Raw genomic sequence first — 26,191 nt, forward strand, 5'->3', positions numbered from 1 at the left:
TAAAATCTTGCCAACAAGGTAGGTATTTAAAATGTTTCACATATATATGCTTTTTTTATTTTATTATATTTAACTAGTTCGATAAGTATAAACACATAATAAAAAAAAGTAAATGTACACATTAAAACTTGTGAATTAAATACCTTTATTCAATTTCCACATCAACTACGGCATCCTCCACGATTACTTGCTCGGATGTTACAGGCACTTGTATCATCGGCAAGGGATCGGGCGATCGGGTGTAAGTATTACTTGTCGAGTGTTCTTTGAAATACTCCCCACCTTTCTCCTCGTATTCCTTGCGGCTGACCAAATATTCAGGAAAATTGCCATTTAGACCGAAATCTCTTGCACCGTACCAGGCATCCAAGCTGGTATTTTTTGCGATATTCACTTGAAAGTTCGATCCGAAAGGTCTCATTTCGCGCAGTTCACGTTTTAATCTTTCCAATAATCCTGGGAAAGCTGTTGATCCACCGGTAAGAAATACATTGCTCACAAGACGCGTTTGTTCTTCAGGAGTGTACTGTTTTAAAACAAATTCAATTGTCTCGGCAATCCCAGCTTCTACAGAACCAATCATAGACGGTTGAAACGACAATTCTGGCGCCCGTAGACGTTCTACGCCTACATGAAGCTGATGAGTTTCTCCAGGAACCATAGGAACGCTAGATCCGGCACTATCAAATTCTGGATCGTGATGACGTAAAACATCTTCCAATTCCAACAGTTTCTCCTGTTCTAATTCCGAATCTGAATCGCCACCTTCCTACAAAAAATAAAACACATCTTTAAATAAAATATCAATTTGCATAACTTCGCAGAGAAGAAGGTATATACCCTATTTATAACTTTGTACACGTCCCAGTCTTCGTCTCGCATACCAAAATCATCATCGCGCTTTTCTTTTTTCGCTAATTGGCTAATTATGCGCATCCTCTCCTGTGCGGCGGCTGTTCTTCGCTTCGCCATGTCTTGCCTCCGTTGTCTCTTTGCCATACGTTTGTCTAATATATCTTGTCTATAAGAAATAAAGATTTAATAATTTCTTAATAGATAAATATATACACAATGGATATACAGTTGTATATAATTATTTTATTGATTAAAGTTTATATAAAATTTATTGAGAAACTACCTTTTTTTTCTAACCCCAGCAATCCATTCATCAAAATCCTGCTGATCCTTAGGTTGTAGGCTTGATTTAATTTTAGGTTTTTCTTCCATTATAATATTTTCCTCTTGTGAATTAGCAGCAACGATTTTCTGTCTAGTCCTTTCTACTTTTGCTTGTAAATTATTAATCATTTTTATTAAATCAGCCTCGTTTGCAAGAGAGTAGGATTTCAATGCCCGGTCAAATTCATCGATTTCACCTTCTTCGAGAAGATCTTGGACTGCTAGCAATTGATTAAGTTGCTCTTCATCTTCTGCTAACTGTAAATAGATGCATAATTAAACATTGTATATAAGTAATACTACATATAAATAAAACTATGAATACCAACTCTTTCCTCCCTCTTTCTTGCATTAATTTCCATCAATCGCCGTGCTAATTCCCGTTTTCTCTCTTTTTGTTGCTCAAGCGTTAGACCAGGAGCAGTAGTGGGTGCAATATATGGTAATTGCACTCTTAAAACATGTGTGTCATAATAATCTACATCTGCCCACTTGGATAATTCTTCCTGGTAGTTTAAAGCAATCATCGAATGCTCGTGTATCAACTCCTGGCGATTATGAAACAGATATTTAGTAATTGTTGAAAAATATAAAATATGAAATATGGCTATCCACTTTATTCTTTCATTTCACTGTAATATATAATATGTACCTCTGCTCGACTAAGCGTTATTGCATTGACGTGTACTGGATATTTCAATTGAAGGATTTTATGCATGTACGACGCGATATGATATCCACCAACGTTGATCCTTCTCGCGTTCATGGCATCCGCTTTCCCATCCAATATCGGTATTATGTGAGTCGTATGGTAACCTACGCTAACTATCAGACCATCAGGTGGGCAATTATTGTGCTGATACGAAAATAAACAGTCGATTCCATATGCCACCGATGGTACATTATAACATTCAAATAATAATTCTGCCATCACTGAAATGTATATTTAAAATGTAGGATTCAGAAATTTATTGAAAATTAAAAATGGCAACATAAATTGCTATCTACTTACAGTTACGAGAATAGTTGGGATTCAGAAATGCTTCTGTCAATATAATTGGATGATTTACGCTACCCTCTGTATCAATACCCATGTGTGTGAAAGTATAATCAAATATCTGTTCTTGAGCCTCAAAATGTGTCACTACATTCCGATCGAATTGAGTCTTCAATTGAAATCGAACAGCTTCGATGTTCGCTATGTCATTCCCTACTTGAGGTTCCCCATCTTTCTTGCCACGTTCCTTCCTTGGTTTTGCTATAAGATTCTTGAATATCAACTGTGGTTCCTTCTCAGTAGCCCAACCGACTCTACAATTGTAGGACCCTAATGTCAAACAGCATTGTTAATTTATGGAATGTGCAACGTAATTAGACTATTTCGCTCATTTGCTACAACAATAATAACTTAAAAACCCAAGTTTTTCAGAAAGTAAACAATGGTTTAAATGTTTTTCAATCATTCAAATTTTGTAATATTTAAAAAAAATATGATTTTGACATACCGACAGCTAATTGTAGAGGAATAAAATCTAGCTATATCTAGCTATATGTTAGATATGTTGAATATCTTCATACCTTTATTCAATTGAACTCTCACCGTTCTTTTGCTCAAAAATGACAATTGTTGTAACAAAAGAGTGATACTACAAAGATATTACAAATTACCATTGTCAATCACAAGTGGCGTACACTCGGATTTCACTCGCTCCGGATAAAGATGTACTATGTCCGGTACGGCCTTTATATCTTTTAATTCAATCAATTCTATTTCCATTCTGTCAGCTTGGAATACACCTTGTAAACATTTAGTTTCTATTTATCAATGTGAAAGAAATCGAAAGTCGATGGCAATGATGGGGAGAGAACGACAGTACTACGTCCCTACCTCAGAACGCGAAAATAGTGAATTTCTTCTTTTTCTTCTTGATAAATGACAGCTCCCCGATCCTAATTCCAAAAGTTGTAAACTAATTGAACTTTAATTGCCTCTATAAAATCAGACGGAGAGAAAACAGAGAAAACTGAAGACAGACATGCGGCGTTTTACATGAAACTCGTTCACTAGCGCCTCTATGTGAACAAAACATTGAACTATGTAGTCGGATATTTTCGACGGGTAATACATGTTCACGATCTTCGTGGTTCGTGGCTCGGGAAAGGCTGGGAAAGGCTCGCGCATGCGCGGCAAGCGCGTCCCGGCTCACGAGTCACGTCACGTGGATTAAGTACGTAGTTCGTTCCACGTGCGCGCTCGGCTCTTTGCATTTCAACTTCACGAACCCCTTCATCTGTACATCAAGGCTCCTAAAATGTAAGTATATATACCAACAGTATTGAAAATCTAGAACAGATGCAATGCAAACTATAGTTTACAGTATTATTTCTCAGAATATATATTGGAACGCTCAGAATATATTGTCTATTTTACTTTCAAATGCTAGATAAATGCAACGAAGCGTCGAGGCGCTTCAGTCTATTCAGACAAACCCTAAGAGCATAGTTGACGGCAAGTCGACTTATTATTAGTCCTTACATCTTTTATCTTTTTTCAGAGAGAGAGAATATGATATTCCATTATTATTCTCCATTTGAGAGGGCTAGTCGATATCCCTATATCAGCAGGGTTCCAACAGGAGAGAAGAATCTCTGCTTTGTCTATCAGTTTGTGAAGGATGGTAATCATTATAATATCAGTAATCTCGACACACTTCATACTGTCGATTACATATCTGGGGCACCTACCAATTTTCCGAAATATGGAGATTTCCCAAAAACATTCATTGCGGTATATATGTTTATTTTGTTTTGTAGAAGTAATTGCAGTTTAACGTTTATGCTACAAGATTTTATAACATTTGACATATTTTCACATTTTAATACAGAGAAGTTATGGTTTCGATATCTCAATATCTTCATGGCGTGCAAACGTACTATATGATCTGCCTTGTATAAAATTGGCTGAAACAGATGTCAGAAAGATCAATTGTATTGGTACGTAATATTTTAATTGCTAAATAAAATATTAAAGAAAATACGCTTCTATTGGAAAGAAAGTATAATTATATTTTCTGTTTTAAAGAATTCGAGTTTCATGAACATGTATATCCAATCAGAGTCTCTATATACGAAGTATATAATCCTGGAAACATAATTAAAATTTGGGCTCGAGATTCTCAAAGTAAGTGGTTTCCATTGTGGGAAGGATCGCCTCAGATCGTGCCTCCGACATCTAGACTATTTTCTCCTCCCTTACAATCGTGTAACTTCAAGACCAACAGGCTCAGACTAGAATTTAAGCACAGTGTATTCGACTACACAAAGCTAGATGCTGTAATGCTTATTGGAACGTCAGAATTGATTCTTCCCAGAAATCCTGCAGAGAGTTTAACTGATCTGTTCAAAAGAATTAACTGCATGTATTCTCGCCATGAAGATGATCATAATCTAACAGCGGATTACGAAAATGCACACTTGGATATAACCCATCTTCAAAATAATTTTCCTGATCATTGTATTATTTGTAAAAGGTAAAGTACATAGATAGCAAAACGTGAGTGTGCAAAATCATGCAAATTATTGCTGAAAACAGATTATGTATTATTGTTGCCACAAACATTGCGTAAACATGAATCGTAGCTCTGGGATTCATATTTATATGGTGCTTTGCAGCATAGATATGTGAATTTTTTTCCATCATGATATTTAAAATATAATAATATATATTAATGGAATTTTTGGGCGTAAACTGTTGCTGTCGAAATGTAACAAATATTGAATAAACAAACCATTGCTTGAAACTAATTCAATACTGTTGCTGAACATTTACGGACGCAGCTTTACATGTTGTTTGCACTCGTCACGAGTTCACGCACATATTTAAATATATAATAAGCGTTTTGCTATCTGGGAATATTTAATCTTTCTTTATTCTGTTAATAATAAAAATTAATTAGTTCCAACATTACTTGCAGCGATGTAGGAAAAATTTTTCATAAGTATCATTTGGGGTACAAAAAGGCATCTATACTTTTTTGGAAGATATATCACATCCCTGATGTGCAGGAGATATTACCTATTACGCGGAGATACTTGCATCGTCTTTTAAATTATTATTATGCGAAGTTTATGGATAAATCCAAAGAGCTATCACCTTTTTCTACGCTTCCTGTAAAGTGTTCTAAGAAGTCCTATTTCTCATAATAATATTTATTTCAATGTTATCTCGTGTACTAAAGTTTCATGTTTTATCTTTTGCAGGATGAAGTGATTCTAGAAATATTAAAGCATTTAGACTTGAAGACGTTATGCCGCATGAACCAAGTAAATAGGCGCTTCTATAATTTAACACTGGACTCTCGACTCTATACGCGTTTGAACATGCGAAATATCTCCTGTCCTACCTATATTCAGAATATATTTTGTTACTTTACACCTAGATGTAAATATCTGCAACAATTAGATGTTACGTTATGCAATCTTTCTTTCCCTGCTACTTTCCTGCAATTTCTTGAGAATTGCGGCAGGCATTTAACACACTTACGGTTAAGGGGATGCGTCGGTGTCGATCATGATTTCGTATTAAAAATTTCAGAGATATGCAAAAATTTGAAAGGTACGTATATATACATATGTATATATGAAGATTTATATAAATATCAAGATTATAGATAAATTACATATGACCAATACATGTTTTTTTTTTTTAAGTATTGGATCTACCGTGCTATCAAGAACCTGAAGACAACTATCTCGAAAATCTAAAGAATCTGAAATATTTGAAACTTGATTCTACAATATATATGGGAGTTCAATCTTTTTGCAAAATGCTGCAAAACAAGAAATGGATGCGAAAATTAGATGTGCACGTTAGGTTCTGTCCTAGTATGAACCTAGACTCAGTTGCAATGGAGTTAAAAAAATCATGTCCAGACTTGGAAATAATAAATTTAGAGGGCAATTATGTTATATCGCAGGGTATTAATGCCCTTACTGACCGTAAGAATTTACGAAAGAAAATTGAGTAAGTGTGTGCCACATTTTCCTTCTAAATACATGTTACTGTATTCTTTATTAAAAAATTTGTTTCTCTTGCAAGCATCTTGAAAAAGTTACATTGATTTTCTCTTTGCGATTCAAGTGCTGTAATTATATGTTTTCTGTTACAGAATTCAAATCGTTGATGATAGCTTGAACATATTACTTTTTTCCTGTCAACTCCTGGAAGAATTACATTTGTACTTTCCTACTATCCTCACTGATCGCAATTTAAAATTACTAACGGAGTGCAAAAACTTGAAACATTTACATCTCGAGGACGTGGATTTCGAGACACCTGATAAGTTTTCCATTATTATCGAGCAATGTCCTAAATTACAAAAATTCTGTCTCCTGGAGTCCAATGTTAGCCCCAACTTGATTGACCAATGGAAGGAAAGTCACCCACATGTGTTACAGACTGATTTTGATACATGTTGGCTGTGATTTAAATTTTCCGGTGCATCACACTGGCGGTGCAGCACCCATCTGGAGAAGAAAGTGCTTTCCATCATGATATGCCCAGTGAAGGTTCTATTTCAGGAATCTATTTTATTATTAAGATAGAGGACTTTAGTTTATCGGGACTTCATAGTAATAAAATACTATAATAAAATAAATTTTTATATTTTTTAATAAAATAATGTGCTTTATTCAATAAACAGTCTGATCAGACTAAAGGATTATTTCAAAAATGAGCTTTTCAAGTGTTTGTTATGTAATGTTCTTGCTCCGTCCATCCTCTTTCCTTTGAGCCAATTAAGATAAAAAATATCGGTTTTGATTTTTGTTTGAAAGGCTCTCAGCGTTCGTCGAATGGAGCGAGCTACAGCTTTGTCGGCAAGTACTAATTATGCGGTTTTCCATTCGCGAGATTTACAAATTTAATACCGTACTGTGCGTGCGATGTTTAATTTTAATTGTGGATTTTCGATTAATTAATTGCGTGCCGTTAACTAATCGTCCACTTGACTCGCGTAGTATCGCGCCAAGTTGCCGCCATTTTGGAAGATTTCGTCGGCATTCCGGCATTCGCGTAACGACCAGAACGCGGTACGAATCGGTGTCGAAGACTCCTTCAGGTTTGCAGGATAAATCTGTGTTAGAATATTTCGGCAAATGATATCAGTCGAGTGACACGCGGCCTCGGTGTTGCGTTTTGTACGCGATGCGCTTTGTTCACGTGAAAATCACCGTGCGAGAGAAAAACTCATCGCGGCAGACAGTGCAAAATCGTTCCGTGCGTCGCGTCGTATAACGTTAGGATCCCTCGACCATTCGTCGCGGACAATATGCAGTTACCTCCCGCGCAAGCATAACGCTTACGTTCAGTGATTCGCGCGGGATTCAGTGACTCGAATATCGGGTGACGAATACTTGGTTAAGCGGACACGTACTTGGCGTGATCGATCTATTCGCTCGTGGGAATCGAAGCGGCACGCGACGGGAGTGCCGAACTTGGATCGCATCGCGTACCTTTGCGCGATCCGTTTGATTTCAATTGATCGTTTGAAATACGCGTGTATAGAGTCTCGCGTATAATTAACGAGAGTGTCGTGTAAAGTGGCGTCGGTGGATTTGTGTCGGGACGTCGAGGGAGCTGACAACCCGAGAGGTCAACCTGAGAGGAGGAGGAGGAGGCCTAGGAGAGGCATCGGGCATCAGCGTACCAACGTTTCTGGTAAGTGTTACTTTTTATTTTTTGTAAAGATAATCCCTTTTTTCGTTTAACCTTCAGTTGCTTTATTTTATTAAACCGTGATTCGGAAATTAAATTAGTATTACAAGAAATAATTTGAAAAGTTTGATTAAAGTTGATTCTAACATAAAGTACTTTTTCGAAATAGTAATTTAAAAAAGTATTAAATTGAATAACGAATATAAGATGTTCGATGCGCGTAACAATTATTTAATCGATTCGATTATTTATACGTTACAGAAAATATCCGCGCGGGAAGGAGTATCTTCGCACCGAGGGAACAGTAGCTGACATCCCGAGCAGCCTGAGAGGAGGTGGAGGCCTAGGAGAGGCATCAGGCGCTGGCGGAGCAACATGTGGTAAATATAATTTATTTATACATATACATATATATTATATATCTTATACGGATGGGTCATTTACTTTTCAACCGGATAGTTATTCAGAAAATAAAAGCTAGAGAAAAAGAGTTTTATTTGAGAAATTCTATAGAAGCTTATGTTCAATGGATAGAGTATTCTTAAGAAATTACAAGATTATTTCATTAAATTTGCTTAATAAACAATAATATAAAATTTAGTGTTTAGTAATTATTTTTTGAAATATTGACCGTCTCTCTCTTTTGTCCCCTGCTTTAATTCGGATTTTATATTTGTTTGTTACAGAATCATCGTAGCGACGTTGCAGAATAACTCCGTTGTTGCGCGTCGGTCGGTGAGTGATGATTAAAATTTTATGATTAAGGTAACGGATTTATGACAATTACGTCAAATATATTGCAGAGAACTATGTCAAGTTATTAGTGTTATTACAATAAATTATTACATATATTACGTTTCATAGATTCGTTGCCTTAAAATAGAGTGACTGGGTCAGATTAGGATTTAACATTTAATCCTGGATAAATCACATAAATTGATTTATCGTACATTCTGTCATCTCGTAAATTCCATCCCAAATATCTTTCAGGATTAAGTGTTACATAAATTGGTGCAAGAATGCAATATATACACTTAGAGATGCTTTTAGCCTGCATATATCACGATTGAAGATAAAAAGTACCTTACATTATTTTAATCATTTATTGTTATGTATATACAATCTATTTAATATATTTTTTACGTAATCTATTTAAAAAAATTGTGTGTATTCAAGATCATTATTTAAAATTATTTGTTCCTATAACGCACCAATTTTAGCCTAAGCTTTCACAGTCTATTCATATGTATTGATAACTGGTTTTTATACTAGTTAAAGCGATATGACGTGAGATCTAAAGATCTAATAAATAATGTTTCGCGAAATAGAAAATTTTTAGTAATAATTATTTTAAACTTGATTACTTAATTTCGCGTTATAAATACTTGATTTTTAGTAGTATAATTATCGTAATAAGATGTAGCTATCAAAATTCAAATTGTTTGCTCGAGTGCACAAAGTATTCACATTAGCTCAATATTGTGCGGGAACTTGATTATTTCTCTCGGATCTCACGTCATTAATTCTTTATTTTTCACCCTTTTGAGGTGAGACTCGATATGCGAAACGATATCGAAAAAAATGGGCCTTAGATTTTTTCAGTTCGCGTTAGTCAATATTGTTATTCATTTACATTTTGCATTTTTATTATTTAAGTCCTGCATGCTTATATCAGATTTAAATTCAAGTTTCTATTATTCGTAAAATGTAGTCGAATTTATTCGGATTATACGCAGTTGATTAAAAGGTTTTTTTTCCCAATTAACAGCTCCTAACTAATTAAAATCTTTTTTGTTCTTTTAATCGAGAAAATAATCACTTGCGTAAATGATAGTATATACGATAATAAGTAGATTTTGTTACAAATGGCCCTTCGCGACGCGGTCGTGTTTCGCGCATCGTGCATGGAAAAAAGCGTAAAATCATTACGCTCATCTGCCGTCTATGATCAGGCAGCAACAGAAGGAGTATTCCTTCTTCTTGTCTCTGGCTTTGCCAGAATGGATTTGGCCATGAAATGGTCAAACTAGTCAAAGGAGAGAAGATCTACACAAGGTAGGTTGGTGTTGAACACCACCAATTTAGTGTATAATGTGCATACAGGTAGGGTAATATTTTTTGCACATGTGTACGCGTAATCGGAGACGGGAAAGTGACGTCTCCAGCTTAATCTCAATTAATCGCGAACTTAAAATCTTTTAAACTCCCTTTTAAAATCTTTACTTCCTTAATTTTGGGTAATCGTGGTCGCGACTAATTAATATTGATAATTTAAATAAACTAATAATAATAAAACTAAATAAACTAATAAATTCGGGTAGGCAGGAATAACGCGTTAGGTAAATAGAAATATGGTAGGAATATGAAATATTAGGTAGGAATATGAACATATAGAAATATGGATAGGCAGGGAATACATGCATAGAGATATTACTTCGGGTAAGTAGGAACAACGGAGGGATTGTAACTCGTACTGTTACTTATATATATAGATAATGTAATAAATTAAATTTTAGTAAATTTCAAATATGTTATAGCTAAGTAGGTAATATTATATAATATTATTTAATTATTATATTACCATTTATATTATGTAATAAATCTTAAATTTATTACATAATATGTAATTCTATAAAGAGTATATTAAAAGTATTATATCATATTACTTAATTATATGTAATATTATTTATAAGAAAATTATTGTAATAAGGAATTATAAGGAAAATTGTAATAAATTTGAAATTGTATGATACTAATGCCGGATATATTATACGAAATCGACAGAAGACGATTAAGATAATAACACGGTGTTTATTCTTATCTATAGAATTTCGCATTTTAAAAATTATCGTTAATTATTATAAATTTTACATAAATGTGAAGGTTCGAATTAACGCTCAAATAATAGCTTCTTGCTTGCAAAATTTGATATCTGACCTGAAAATTAAAATTATAAAATTACGATTATATTTTTTAAAATTATGAGATACGAAATTCGTAATAATTTTGAAAAATGTAATCTTAATTTTGTAATTTTAATTATCGTAATTCGTTATTAATTGGAATACGCAAGACGGAAAATTATATATTCTGAAAAATTTGTTTGTAAATTTTACTCTGATTTTATTAAATATTCGATACTTTACGATGTTATATACCGCATTTCCGTGCTTGGATACGATCGTTATTTCGGCCTTTTTCGCTGTCCCTCGCGTCAGGTGAACGTTAAGAAATACGTTCGTACCGGCGGGGAGTCGTAACGATTTTTAACATGGAAGGTTATTAGTTCGTTGCCCCGTTGAAAATCGAAGACCCCTGTTGCGGAACCAGAATTAATCTCTGGTTTTCTTATATCTCGGATCCTCGGAAGCAGTGGTTTCGGCACGAATACGCGACATCGATTCGCGAAATTAATTAGAATTATAAGAGAAGATTCTATTCTTCTCAATATATAAAATGTTCTTCCATTAACGCTAATATCAATCATGCTTCTGTCTTGCTGATGAAAAGACATTAAAGTAGATATGGATAAAATAACTGTTTATAAAATAGAAAGAAAAAAGAAAAAGAGAAAAAAGGAAAAAGAATAAAAAAGAGAGAGACGAAAAGAAATAAAGAATACATTAAAAAGAAAAAAAAAGAAAAAATGTAGCAGGATACAATCACGCTACATTTTATGATATAATGTAGTTACAACGACTATATTTTATTTTTCAATTTTTTCTCATAGAAAGCCATTTCTAAAGATTTTACCAGAATATCAATATTAATTATGAAATGCATATATTTCATGCATTTTGTTATTAAATATACTCGTTTGTAACTATTCCTCGATATCAGTTATTCTATTCATATATTTTTTTTAATAAGAGAAATATATATCGTAATGGATATGTATTTTAATTATAAGAAAGAAATACACCTTAATAATGAAAGAATATTTCAAGTGTAATTATACGGGCAGGATGCAATGATTTGAAAAACGACTGTCGTTAACTCGTTGCTGAAATGACCGCTATCGGAGGGAATCCGGAAGATCTGGGATTCATTCCTTCCTGCAGCGGGGCTTTTGACGTTCAACGGGTTATTATTAAACTTTCTTTCTCGATCTTTTGATTTCACGGGACTCGACAAATCAAGGTATTGTCAGCTCACTTTCCATCTTGAGAGTCGTTCTTCTCTACGTCAGCAACTGACAAGCGTATCATCAGCGGGGGGACTTTGCTCTGATAAAATCGGTGGTCTAGTTATTTCTTATTTGATCGTTGACTTGAACCACGAAATTTTTCGGATTTTTTTCTATAATGAGAACATTTAGTAATAAAAAGTTGATTTTTTATTTTTTGCAGTTTTTGCATTAATCAAATTCCTGATTTAAAAGTAGTGAATTTTGATATTATAATTTCGAACGCCTTCGTGTAATCTGGCATTAGTAAAATATCTAAAATGTATGTATTTGTAATATAAATGTAAGTATATAAATATCTCGAATTTCTTTGTAACATATTATATTTAAATTTATTGTATTTTATATAAATGTATAATAATTTTGTATATTTTCTATTTTTTAATGTAAAATAAATTGTAAATTGTGATAAATAAATTGTAAAGTTATACATTGTTATATATTGTAATTTCTATGATAAAAAAATAATAAATAATAAAAAAAGCACACATCCAAAGAAAAGAGGACGCCGGTTAAAGTCGGCGGGGGTGGTGGAGGGCCTCTATTAGGTTGATCTGTTTTTACCGGATGAAATATTAATCAAATTTTAATTTTTTACAAATTTAAGGTATAAACTTTAAATTTTCGCACTTCTGAGGTATACATTTTAGTTTCTCACACTTCTAGCCTACAAGTTTTAATTTTTCCCACACTTAAGGTATAAACTTTAATTTTTCGCACTTCTAGGGTACTTATACATTTTAATTTCTCACACTTCTAGTCTACGAATTTTAATTTTTTGCAGGTATACAAATTTCCTAAGGTATACAAATAAGAGCTATGCTAATCCTAGACGGAGCTACGATTCATGTTTACGCAATGTTTGTGACAACAATACCTATACGGTGTAATATTAGTATTGCAGCTATCAACGGTGATCCAAGTAACGTTGCAATTATCTTTTTATTTAATTTAATTTAAGATATCGAATATACCATCATTACAATCTTCAATTTCTTGCTTTATATAAAAATTATGATTAATTATAAGATGCTCATTGATTAAATAATTATTAATAAATTTTTATGTAAAATATTAATTTTATTAATGTGAGTTTTATATAGCAAGGCTTGGTGATTATTAGCAATTTATGTGGTACATATCACCAAACAATTTCGTTACATAAAATAAATCATATTGTTAGTAATATTTACCACATTATATGATAAATATTACCAAATATTGCCTTTAGTTATAGTTAACAAATACTTTGGTAATTATCAAATTATTTGGTAGTTATTACTAAAGTATTTAGCATTACTTGTAAAACGGATATTTGTATTTGAAAAATTCCGCGCGTCCTTTCGTTTGTATTAATTTAATATTAAATGGATATTGAAAAAAAAAATACTTTTTTATATAGATATTTGTGTAACACTTTAGAAAAACGTCTTTTGTAAATAGTTAAAATATATTTTGCATTTGAAAGAAACGAGTAAAAAATAATAAAAGTTTAAACGAATATGTCCCCTTTTTGCGTCATTAGGCAAGAAGGTATCATTAGACATATCATTTCAACAACAATTACGCGATATATCGTGTAAATGTTTCGACCTCTGTAAATGTTTCGACTGACTTTTTCATACTATTTTATTGTAAAAAAATACTGTGTCTATATTTAAATACTTTCTTTTTCTTTACTTTTCTCTCTTTCTATTCATATCTTATTGTTAAAATAATTAATAATAGATATACACATGCATGTATATCTTTCTTTATATACATTTAAAGTAACCGTTATTATCGCTTTTGCAAACTTCCATATATTTTTCACCTTTACGTAAACAAACTAAACATATAATCATCAGCGCGTGTGACCTTCTCCTGCTGCGGTAACATTTATGATAACGTTACTTGCAATTTCTATACAAGAAACAAAGTACTACGTTAATCTATTTTATGTACATATTTTATATATCGCGGCATCAATCTTGATTTTAGTAATAGAACCTTTGACTTAGGGACGTTTTCTTTTTATTATTTTGAAAATTTTATTTTTTATTAGATTTTTTAATATTTAACATTCAGTATGGCAATAAAAAACAACATTACAAAATAAGATTTTAAAAGAAAGTAAATATTAAAGAGATGACATTGTTACATTATATTATTAAAATCATTAGAATTATTAACACAGTTACATAACAATGAATATAAAGACACTATGCTGTAACATAAGTATCAAATAGTTTGACGATGTGCAATGGCGTAGATAATGAAAAATAATGTTAATTCATCCATAATTACGCTAAGAAACAATTAGTATGCTGAAGGAGCGATAAAACTGAAAAGCGCGCATGCATATCTTTTTTTAGGTTCACGTATGACTCAGTCTCGTTCCATCGTTGTCGAAGCTCTGACAATAATGAATGCGCACACAACCGTGTTTGAACGCAAAAGTGGCTATACGATTTCGACATGTGGCACTTTTTTCTTGGGCATTTTCTTTCTAATCAACTTGGTTGGCGTGGGTTTGTTGGTGTATTATTTTGCACCTTGTCGCGAGGAGAAACAAATTCAGGCATCTGATGGTGATTCGTTCTTAAATTTTTCGATATCGATAAAGAAAAATTATGTCAAATTATCGAAAGCTGTCGTACCCGATTTGTACGAATTATGGCTGACACCTTTCATATGGGAGGGCAACTTCACTTTTCATGGCGAGGTAATGCTTTATAATTCAGTGATATTTTTTGTAACGAACAAATTAATAGTATTCTGTTTATAAATGTACCTGCAAACACATTCTAACAAATATATATTTTCATATATTTTTTTAAAAGAAAAATAATTTTAAATAGATTGCATGGATTGATTGAGAGTGTCGCATTTTAATATATTCGATCTATCTTAAATATAATTTTTAAAATTTGTAGAGTTATATTTTTTAATTATAGATTATGTCATTATAACTTATTGTTTTATTACAGCTATCTATGTGTAGAGATATACAAAAAATATTTTTTGTTTGCATTGACTGTCCTTAGAAAAACATTATGCTTTCAATTGTCACTGAAAAGTAGTCATTCATAATGCAATCAAGCTGATTTATTTATGTATAATTGTGAAGAAGTCAGCAGTGTTAAGCACTTGCCAAAAATATATATATTTTTTTTTTACATTATGAGTGACTTCTTACAATTATTTATAGACAAACCAATTTGATTGCATCATGAAATAATCACTTTTCAATAGCAATTGAAAGCATAATGTTTTTCTAACTTACTTAATTCTCAATTCTATATACATATATACGTTGTTATTGCCATCACGAACAGACATATGTATAGTAATTGATACAATCGTTAACATTCATGTACTGGAAAAATAGAACATATGCGTTCCTCTGATACTCCCGGTTATAATTTAAAATTTGTTTTCGTTCTTGTTACTTTTCTACGAATTGTCGAGTGTTCTGATTTGCGACGATTTTTCGAATTGCTATTGAAGAAAAACATTTAAATGTGTACTCCTAGATTAAATAAAATTTTACTGTTATGGTTGTGTTAAAAAATTATACATTTTTATAAAATTCTATATAAAATTCTGAAATATCTGCGGATCCTACAATGAGATAAGTAGGAACATCATGCATAATTAAAAATACAATTTCGCGGCACTTAAAGAAAATTAAACGTATATTAATTTCTTTTATAAACACTGCTTCTTATAAAAATAGAAATATTATCGATTTGTCTAGGTCAAAATTTTAGTAAACGTGACAGAGGATACGAACAATGTTACGCTGCATGCCTTTTGTATAAAGATCGATGAAAACTTTACGAATATCGGCGAGTACTCGGCTAATAACAAGAATAACAAGACCGTAATCAAGATTGCGGAGCAAAAAAACGACACCGACAAGCAATTTCACGTGATTAAAACATCGAACACGTTGAAAAAAGGCAATCAATACGTCGTGCATCTCAAATTCATTGGCTATTTGAATGACAATCTGCACGGTTTCTACAGGAGCTCGTATATGGTCGGCAATCAGACGAGGTAAACGATGTTGCAATGAAACTTCGTGGCTGATGTAAATTGAGAGTTGCTTCTTTATGCTTCAACTGACTTAATTAAATGTACTATTTAACACAAGCGTATTCTGATATAAAGCTGTTATATTGATTGTTCAATCAATTGCTCATCTAAAATCTAAAACCTGAAACTTTAATCTACAGAACATTTAATTAGATAAAAAAAGCACAGCATAGATAAATTTTAACGTCGAAAGACAAATTTAAATTTATTTCCTGAAGAGAAAGGGAGAGGGAAGAAGTTATTAAAATTATTTCGCTAAATCTCTTAATTTTTAACATTATCTTATACTTGGACTTATCGCAAAGTGTTTTGATTAGAGAGTAAAGTGAGTGATTATTTGAATAGTCTTATTGCGAGTGTGTGCTTGACTTATGTACAGATTCAAACGAGGACTCCTGTCGATTGTTTGCTAAAGATATCGGATTTCTGTATTATAGATGGATTGCTACGACTCAGTTTGAACCAACAGATGCGCGCCGTGCTTTTCCATGTTTCGACGAACCGGCTTTGAAAGCCAAATTCCAAATTAACATAGCGCGTCCCAGGAACATGACATCCATTTCGAATATGCCCCGAATAGGGAAACCGACGCCAGTGTGAGTAACTGTGTCATATTTTCGCATTAACGTGTTTGCGTCGTTTCATGAATTTGATTCGTATCTTTGGAATATCTTGGAATAATTTGCAGTAAACGTAAAACTTGACGCAATTAAAGTGATAGTCATTGGAATACTTCATAAAGTTGGTAAAAAACCTAATATTGTATATCACACTGTTGCAATTTGGCACTGGCAAAATTCATAAATTTAAAAATATTGTTTGTACTGTGTAAATAAAAAAGAGTTGAGGAAAAATAATTTATAACATAATTAACGTGGATTTTTCTCTTAAAATATCGACTTTTAGGACAAATTATTTAAGTAAGTATTGCAGAATTTTAAGGAACATTTTCTTTCTTATTTTTTTTATAATCAGGCCCGGTTTAAACACATACGTGTGGGATCATTACAAGCGTTCGGTACGGATGTCTACGTACTTGGTAGCCTTCGTAGTTTCTGACTTTGATGTACGGGAATCAGAAGATAGAAACTTTAGAGTTTGGGCGCGTCACAATGTCATTGATCAAGCACAATATAGCTTGAATATTGGACCGAATGTACTCAGATACTTCGAGGACTATTTCAAAATCAAATTCCCTTTACCAAAGATGGATATGGTCGCGCTACCTGATTTCGCCGCCGGCGCCATGGAAAATTGGGGATTGTTAACATTTAGGTAAGGATGTCATGTGTCATGTGCACACTGACGATTAATAATTACATTTTTGTTTCATTATTGTATGAAATAAGAGAACATTAATCCCATTTTGCAATATCGTAAATATCATCGAATGAATTTCGAAACGCGTTGCGATGCATACAGAAATTATTCTGTTTTATAATACAGTCATTCTTCTATATTCTACATACTTATATATAATTATTTGTATTATATAAAATAGTGTGTTATTACTTTACTAACAAAAACGCGCTTAAGTATATATATACTCGAAAAGTATGTAGCTAATAAATAATATTTCCGTCATTTCTTCCGATAAATTGATATTTTTTTATAAGAAGTATTACAATTTCGTTGGCCGTGGAAACATTTATTTAATTTATTTATTTAATATATTAATAATTTATTTAATATTTATTTGATATCATGAGGGTGGAAGTTTCATCGGAAGTAGATTTATGATATTGGAGTAACCATTGAGTCATATATACAATATTTTCACTCATGATTAATCTACAAACGTTAAAACAATTTTATTAAACCAATCTATTTTGTTACTACATGACTTGATTTGTGCTTGAAAAGAGATTAAATCTTTATCGTTAATATATACAAATAATTATATTTTAAGATAATTTACGAGATTATTAAAACTGTAGTATTTGGAATATCAGAAGCAGTTTATATAAAATTCTTCTGGAAATAGTTAATTCTTCTATCATTATAATTTACAAAATTATTATAACTTCATAAATATACGCGAAATACGCTAATAATTGTATGAGATACGGAAATACTATGCTATTTTGTCTATTTAGAGAGACAGATATGTTGTATCAGGAAGGCATATCGACCAGTGCTAGCAAGCAGCGTGTAGCTACCGTTGTATCACATGAGATCAGTCATCAATGGTTTGGAGACTTAGTGACTCCAAGTTGGTGGACGGATATTTGGTTGAATGAGGGTTTCGCCACTTATATGGAATATATCGGCGTGAATGCAGTAAGCCGTTTATTGACCCAGGGTTACATATCGCACGCATTGTCAAAATTGTTGCGTTGGCAATTCGGCAATTTGAGAAATATGACTTAGAAAATGTTTGAATGTTTTGAATATATTTTATATATATTATATTGTAATGTAAATTTGTCATATTCTTGAAACATACAGCTGGAACCGACGTGGAGAATGCTGGACCAATTCGTCGTTGACGAACTTCAAGATGCATTTAGTTTAGATGCTTTGAAATCTTCCCACCCCATATCTATTGAAATCGGTCATCCGGATGAAATCAATGAAATCTTTGATAGGATTTCTTATGGAAAAGGTACTTAACAATTTAAAATTTAATTAGTGAATTATGACGATTCTAAAGAAATCTAATGTAACTGCATGAATACTAAAATTGCTCAGGTGCTACCATAATAAGAATGATGGCGCATTTTCTCACAACAAATGTTTTCAAGAAGGGTCTGATTAATTATTTGAATGAAAAGTAAGTGAAGTAATAAGTAAATAAGTAAAGATTATTTAGTAAACTTTTGCTCATTTATATATAAAACGATTTAAAATCAATAATTATTAACAATAATATTTTTGCGATATTATAAATATAAATAAGATTTTATAAATAAAGTTTTGTATAATGCGACAATAATTGACGATATTTCTATCAAATAGAGCTTATCAAAATGCTGAACAAAATGATTTGTGGTACGCTTTGACCAAGCAAGCTCACAAAGATAAGGTACTTCATCCAAACGTAACTATTAAAGAAATAATGGATACTTGGACATTGCAAACCGGCTTTCCTGTAGTTACTGTCTCACGAACCTACAACGACAGTATTATTATGCTGACACAGGTATTTTAATAATCAGAAATTAAATAATAATTCAATAAAGTGCGATTTATTAAATGACCATTTAACAAGTAAAAGCCAATGTGGCTGACTTGTACAGTCATTCTCTACTTGATAATCTTTCTATTAAATAATGAATTTAAGATGCCAATAACGAGCAATTCAAGAGATGTCAAAAATAATAAACAGTTTAATCTCTCATGAATACATAATAACGTAGGGACATTTCGAACTCCATAGCGTCTTCCTCAACCAATTTAAAGGAAATAATAAATTAAATGAATAAAAGTCTGCAGTAACATATAATACGGTGAATAATAAAATTAAAGGCGCGGAGATGAGTCTTTGAAATAATCTTTCTATTGCATGTAAATACTTGAGATAATCTTTCTATTACATGTAAAATACTTTGTTTCGTCACAAAAGAAGATTATGAAATATATAATGTTACATTATAATGCTGTTACGGGCAACTATTTAATTAACGAATTATCTAGGTTTTAAGAGATTTATAATAGCATTGTACGCGCCGTCTATTTTTCGCAGGAACGTTTTCTGCTTGACAATAACGACACAACGATCACATCTGAATCATTATGGTGGATACCTATCACTTATACATGGGAAAAGCAATTAAACTTTAATAACACTCAACCTACGGAATGGATAAAAGCGGAACGCTCGATTATCCTTAACGATTTCCGTGTAAGCCCACTTGAATGGATAATATTCAATGTGCAAGAAACTGGTAATTATATCCTGATACAGTATTCACGATAAAAGAATTATATTTCTTTGTAGTAAAAATTTAAAAAATTATTCTTATAATGCAAAATTTATTAATATTTATCTCTAGTTTCATCAAAGAATATTAATTGTAAACTAAAAAACATTGTAAATATCGAAATATATAAAGGAAATTGTTCAAATTTCTAGAAGGAAAGATACTAAAAAGTTTTAGAAGATGATAAATTTATTGGTTCGATATTATAAAAATATAAATGCGACGTTAGATGATATATGTATATTATGCTTATATAACAGCGTACTATAGAGTGAATTATGACAGAACAAACTGGCAAATGATAATTAGACAATTGAAACAAAATTTCACACGTATCTCGGCGAATAACCGAGCGCAATTGATCGACGACGCTCTTAACTTGGCTAGAGCTGGCAAGCTCGACTACAATATCGCTTTCGATGTTATATCTTACTTGGTCCGCGAAATCGAGTATTTTCCTTGGAGAGCAGCTTTCAGAGGCATAGACTTCTTAAAAGATATGTTAATCAAAACACAAAGTCATGACGAATTCAGTGTATGTATTTATCAAACTAGAGTATTAGTTAATAGTTATATAGATATTTATGAAAAATATCAATAATTATTTAATTAGATGTTCCATAGTGTTAGCATAAAACATAAATAATACTTATTATTTTAACTTTCAATATTTTTTTAGTTATTTGTATTAAAACTACTCGATAATGTATACAAGCAAGTCGGTTTCACTGACGAAATAACAGATTCTCAGCTGACAATTTTGACACGAATTGATGTTCTAACTTGGGCATGTAACTTCGACCATGAGGATTGTGTTATGAATGCCGTGCAACAATTCAGGTATTGGCGTAACAATCCTGATCCGGATGTTAATAATCCGTAAGTAGAAATGTCATATCATATTGTATTATGTATTATTTAAAACTGGATTATTTATTGACACATTATTGCATTTTTCGATGCACAAGATCGCAACGATGACGTTGTTCCATTCGCTCTGTTGGCGTTAAACTGCATATTAATCGTAACACTATAAATTATTCGTTAGCTTTAGAATAATTGATAAAGCTATTTACACATATTTTTGTAGCCATTACAAATTTTGTATTTAGAATTTCGCCGAACTTGAGGAGCGTGGTTTATTGCACGGCTGTTCGAGTGGGTGGACAAAGCGAATGGGAATTTATTTGGCAGCGATACCGAGGAACCAACGTAGGATCGGAGAAGAATCTACTCTTGAAGGCATTAGCCTGCACAAGAGAGATATGGCTGTTAAATCAACTTTTAGATTGGGCCTTTACGGAAAATTCGGGAATCAGGAAGCAAGATGCCACCATAGTTTTCCGATTTATAGCTAACAATGTTGTCGGGCAGTCACTCACGTTTAATTACTTTAGAGATAAATGGGAACATCTCAAGAAATAGTAAGCTTTAGCGTCAATCCTTTATTCTTATATTCATATGTTTGTATATCTTACATTCATATGTTTCTATTACAGAAAGCTTTCCTAGAAATAGAGAACATCATTAGTTTCGTCAGAAATTAATCTTGCTAGGAAATATCACAAATTTCTATTATTATAATTTTTATTGCTATGAATCTTTGTCTTAGATCGAATTAAATTTTACTATGAAAGTTTGATATAATATAAATCTTTTATTATATCTAGTCTTGGGACGTCATTTTTCAATGAAGTCGCAAAGGCAGCAACAAAGGGAATAAGTACAAGATACGAATTGAAAGACGTAAGTTGAAAAATAATAGTATGAATATATTTTTTAAGTGATTTAAAACAAATTTAAATAGAAAACACAACACAAATGTTAAGCTCTTTAATCAATTCGACAAATAGATTCGATAAACAGGAAGCACGTACGTAATTAATTTCCACAAGGTTCTCATTACTCTTTCAAAAAATTAGTGTATCTATTTTTTATATGTTATTATCTTTTAGCTGGTAGAGTTTGTAAAAGAACATCTGGATGAATTTGGCTCAACGCGAACTATACAACAAGCGATAGAAGGAGTGGAATCCGACATACGTTGGTTTGACAAGTATTACGGGAAGATTTACAATTGGTTACAGAAGAATACCGTATAATGGTCGATACTGATTGAGATAATTATTTGGTTCTCCTTTAGTGTCGAATCGTGGGCCGATGATAAAATTAATAATCCCTTCTCAATAAATCTCGGGTCACATATATTCCTGCGGATATCAATCTAAGTTTGAAGAATTTTACTGTAGATCCATTGGATAGCAAAGGATCAGGAGAGAGAATTTGTATTTGAAATAACAATATCTTTTTAAAAAAAGAAAAGAGCACGAAATATCCGCAACCGTTAAAATAGCTATTGTTCGAAACAATGTTGTTTTATTTTTGTTATAAAAGTAGATATCAAAAGTAATATCAAATATTACGCCAACAGAGCATAAGTTTATACACATTAAAAAATTTATTTCATTTATCACACAAAATTTAATTCTTTTATCATATTATAATATTATAATATTATCAATTAATAGTAGACCCTCAAAAATTCAAACACAGAAGAAGACAGGGCTATCAGGGTCGAACGCAGGTTTTGGTGCGTGATGTCAATCAGTAGATTTATTCATCCAAATACATTAGTCCGAACGTTTCGGCTCCATTCGAGCCATCCTCAGCAATAACAATAATGTGTCACACGTTCCACATGCCATATGGTAAGTTTACCGATTAGAATTGTCGGAAACATCGACCAAATGATCGATATCTGAAAATTATCTATGTTAGAGTCAAGTAATAAAAACCGAAACTTCAGCAACTCACCAAAGGGCCGAACAACGCGGAAAATAAAACGGTGTATAAGCAGAATAACTCGCGAGGAGACTCAATAGTCTCATCGACACGCCAAACAACGATGAAATGACAATCTTTCAAGGGAGAAGCGTGTCAACAGTCTAAACAGTAGCGCGGATAATACATAGTGTGTAAAGTCGATGAGAAAAATAATGGACTCGAATGGAGCCGAAACGTTCGGACTAATGTATTTGGATGAATAAATCTACTGATTGACATCACGCACCAAAACCTGCGTTCGACCCTGATAGCCCTGTCTTCTTCTGTGTTATAATATTATAATATTATAATATTAGAATATTATATTATACTATATTAACCCTGTGGGGAAACACAATAAATACACATACATATTATACTATATTATATTATATTATATTATATTATATTATTAAATTGTACGAAATGTTATTTATAATTAAAGATATAGAATTAGACGTCATTAAAGAATTGTATAGCTTGACGCGAAATAATTGTATGGATAATAATGAAACAAAAATTTAAAAATAAGAAATATAAATACAAATGTAAAGCAGAAAAACACATGCAAAAAAAATAGGGCCGTCGATTAAAATCGGTGGGGATAATAGTCTCTAGAGGCTAATCCATTTTTCCTGGATTAAGTTTTATTTCAAATTAATAAATCTTAAAGTGAAAGTATACATATAATTTATTTATAATAATTCTCCAAGTTTTGCCGAGATATTTTTAATAACAAAAAAATTATACCCGGTAAATGTAGAACATATTGCAGAAAAAATCGTGCTCATATATCATTTTATAACTTCATTTATATGTACATGCATACAATAAGACAAAATTTGTTAAATAAATATCAAAATTTATACATCTTTAACGATTTTTTCTCATTTTTTAATATCTTTCTAAGCTTAAATTATTCCAATTTTTAATTATTATTTTTTATAATTCTTTGTTACGCAATTATACTTTGTGGACATAGCAATTAAGGAATAGAATCAAACAATCATTTACATAACATGGAGCAGAATCTTGAATATAATATGTTACCAGCTGGAAATATCCATGGCTACGTAGTTTAATGTGTACGTTTTATGCACATGGAGGCGCCAGTGAACGGGTTCCTTCTAAAACGTGAGCACGTCCATTCTCAGGCTTCTCTCTGGTTAAATAAATAATACTCAATAAAAATTTACTGTACGCTAACGCCCTCTTAGGAAATATTGCGTCTAATGCAAGAGCCATATCAAAAGTATCACAGATGATAACAGCAGAAAGACATATACCTTTTTATAAAAAAAAGATATATAAGAATAAAAAACTTTTTTTTCAATTCTGTCAAAATTCATCAATAAGTTTTTAAAAATTAATATATATATTGCACTTGCATATTTTTACATCAAAATATTAAACCTTTAATATTGCTTAATAAATTTGTAAAATTAATTGCGGAATAGAAACTAAGTAATTAGAATATTTATGGTAAAATAAAAAAACTAAAATCAATCACGATAACGCAAACAAGTTTAATTTTGATTGCTTTAGTTATTTAAATTTATATCTATATAAGTATATTGAGCAATAATTTACATACAATTTTCAAGCCTTTTTTTTATATTTGAGATACAATTTTGGTATGCAGCCTCTATAATTTTCTACAAAACAATACATTGTGAAATAGATTAAATCGTGGTGTGCGTCGCCGTAAAATCATTAGCTTGAGAAAAGGCTAGATTACGTGGCAACTTGAGAAAGAGGATTGTTAGCGTGACATCTTCGCTAATTAGAACTTTAAACTTTATGAAATCGCAGGTGGTACGACACCGACATTTAATTATGCGAATCGAGGTTGTCGCGGATCTACGCGTTTCTCACCGAATCTCCAACATCCGTATAGGAATTTCACAATATTGTTACAGCGAAAGAATGTAACTTGAGATGTAACAATGACTTCCTATATATTACATTTGCATACAGGCTACCTGCATTATAATTCATCATTTTAACGGAAAATGAATAGATTATCGTTTACAGCTCTTTAAATTCTAGCATTATACATCTTAATAATTACTCTTTAAATTTAGTTTCTCTCTTTAAAAAATGTTTATGTAGACTCGCAATCAGAGGAGAAACAAAAATTTTAATTTTGAGTCAGCTTTGAAATTTCAATATTATAATTACGTAACTAAGTAAATTTGCGGAAATATGTGATTTCAGGAATGGGTAATGAACATTTGTTGCAACATTCTGAAGAAATGTAAATCTGCTGAAATTAAACAATATAATTGTATAGAGAATTATACAGCACACATGTATTTATATGTGTTTATGTATATATTTAGATTCAAACATGTATAGATACATCTGGAAGATAATAATCCAAGGAACACAAATTATTCAGTCTTGTTCATATATTTGCGGTTTAACGGACGATCCGATGTGAAAGGTACGAAGTCATATTGATTACTGCATGAAGGACAAGTAAAAGCAAGAGAAAGAGCAAATAAGATATGAGTTAAATATATACAAGATGTTTTGAAAGGACTTCGACTTTAATTCTAACAATAAATTTTTCAAAAATTAAGTTAATACATATTTTTGCATGCGAATAAATAGATGAATACATAATAAATAACAAAATATAAAGTATTAAAAGCAATCGAAATAAATAGATAAGAGATAATAATCCCATATATAGATTTAAATAATATGTAAAAGAATAATTATTACTTTAAATATATACTTTACATTATTAGTTTACATGCACGTAATGGAAAAGAGCTGTTCTTGAATACACGCTAAGTACGAGATAGATATGAACAAAAAGATTATGCTTGCTCGTAAAACGCCATAGAAATGGAACGTCAGTGCAGATATTTCTACATCCGACATCGCCGTGTGAAACTGCAAGCAAAGGGACCGGTGCAACGAGAACCTGGGAGTGCCTTTTTAATGTCACGGAAGGAGTTACCTTTAAGTATCGTCGATGTCGAATCACATGAATCGTTAGATTGGGAGAGAGCCCGATAATAAGAGAGTCGGAGACAAAGACACGGCATTCCGCGATACGGATTTTTGTACCGAGGACCCGACGTGAGATGGACCTGATGATCTTCGGGGAGCGGAGAGAGAGAGAGAGAGAGAATGCTGCTTCAACATTGGCAACTACTATCCCGCTCTCGCTCGCAAACGATTAAATTATGATCCGTGTAATCGTAATTACACGTTCCAGACTAACATAATTCATAAACGTTAACGTTTAAGCGCTATAGCAGCAATCATATC

The 26,191-nt window shown here is 32.0% G+C and overlaps 3 protein-coding genes across 5 annotated transcripts; 2 read left to right on the forward strand and 1 right to left on the reverse strand.

Annotated features, from left to right (window-relative positions):
* Positions 1–45: 45 nt before the first annotated feature.
* Positions 46–3,224, reverse strand: Arp5 (Actin-related protein 5). Of its 3 annotated transcripts, none has more exons than XM_071699556.1 (8): positions 3,068–3,224; positions 2,848–2,994; positions 2,192–2,506; positions 1,832–2,112; positions 1,509–1,727; positions 1,139–1,437; positions 841–1,021; positions 46–769 (listed from the first exon to the last, which is right to left on the reverse strand). In XM_071699556.1, exons 2-8 carry the CDS (start codon positions 2,954–2,956, stop codon positions 146–148), a joined length of 2,028 nt encoding a protein of 675 aa, XP_071555657.1. In that variant the 5' UTR covers positions 2,957–2,994; positions 3,068–3,224; the 3' UTR covers positions 46–145. The 3 variants fall into 3 exon arrangements, with proteins under 3 accessions (XP_071555657.1, XP_071555656.1, XP_071555658.1); XM_071699555.1 differs by having other exon boundaries at positions 2,848–2,976; positions 3,068–3,223; XM_071699557.1 differs by lacking the exon at positions 3,068–3,224 and having other exon boundaries at positions 2,192–2,490; positions 2,848–2,974.
* A 176-nt stretch (positions 3,225–3,400) lies between these two features.
* LOC139768914 (F-box/LRR-repeat protein 4-like) lies at positions 3,401–6,909 on the forward strand. Its single transcript, XM_071699564.1, has 8 exons — positions 3,401–3,493; positions 3,735–3,967; positions 4,065–4,173; positions 4,262–4,709; positions 5,154–5,349; positions 5,440–5,794; positions 5,890–6,202; positions 6,348–6,909. Exons 2-8 carry the CDS (start codon positions 3,746–3,748, stop codon positions 6,661–6,663), a joined length of 1,959 nt encoding a protein of 652 aa, XP_071555665.1. The 5' UTR covers positions 3,401–3,493; positions 3,735–3,745; the 3' UTR covers positions 6,664–6,909.
* A 5,988-nt stretch (positions 6,910–12,897) lies between these two features.
* LOC139768915 (aminopeptidase N-like) lies at positions 12,898–23,783 on the forward strand. The gene is made up of 15 exons (XM_071699565.1): positions 12,898–13,002; positions 14,435–14,784; positions 15,820–16,121; positions 16,598–16,756; positions 17,136–17,435; positions 18,257–18,440; positions 18,609–18,765; positions 18,852–18,933; positions 19,119–19,302; positions 19,846–20,047; positions 20,344–20,618; positions 20,763–20,962; positions 21,196–21,507; positions 21,754–21,829; positions 22,039–23,783. The coding sequence occupies exons 1-15, from the start codon at positions 12,900–12,902 to the stop codon at positions 22,183–22,185; spliced, it is 3,033 nt and encodes a 1,010-aa protein (XP_071555666.1). The 5' UTR covers positions 12,898–12,899; the 3' UTR covers positions 22,186–23,783.
* Positions 23,784–26,191: the final 2,408 nt, after the last annotated feature.

The sequence above is a fragment of the Temnothorax nylanderi genome, unplaced genomic scaffold, assembly GCF_030848795.1.
Source record: "Temnothorax nylanderi isolate EJ_2023f unplaced genomic scaffold, tnyl_v1.0 TNYL_tig0019_pilon, whole genome shotgun sequence".
NCBI lineage: Eukaryota > Metazoa > Arthropoda > Insecta > Hymenoptera > Formicidae > Temnothorax > Temnothorax nylanderi.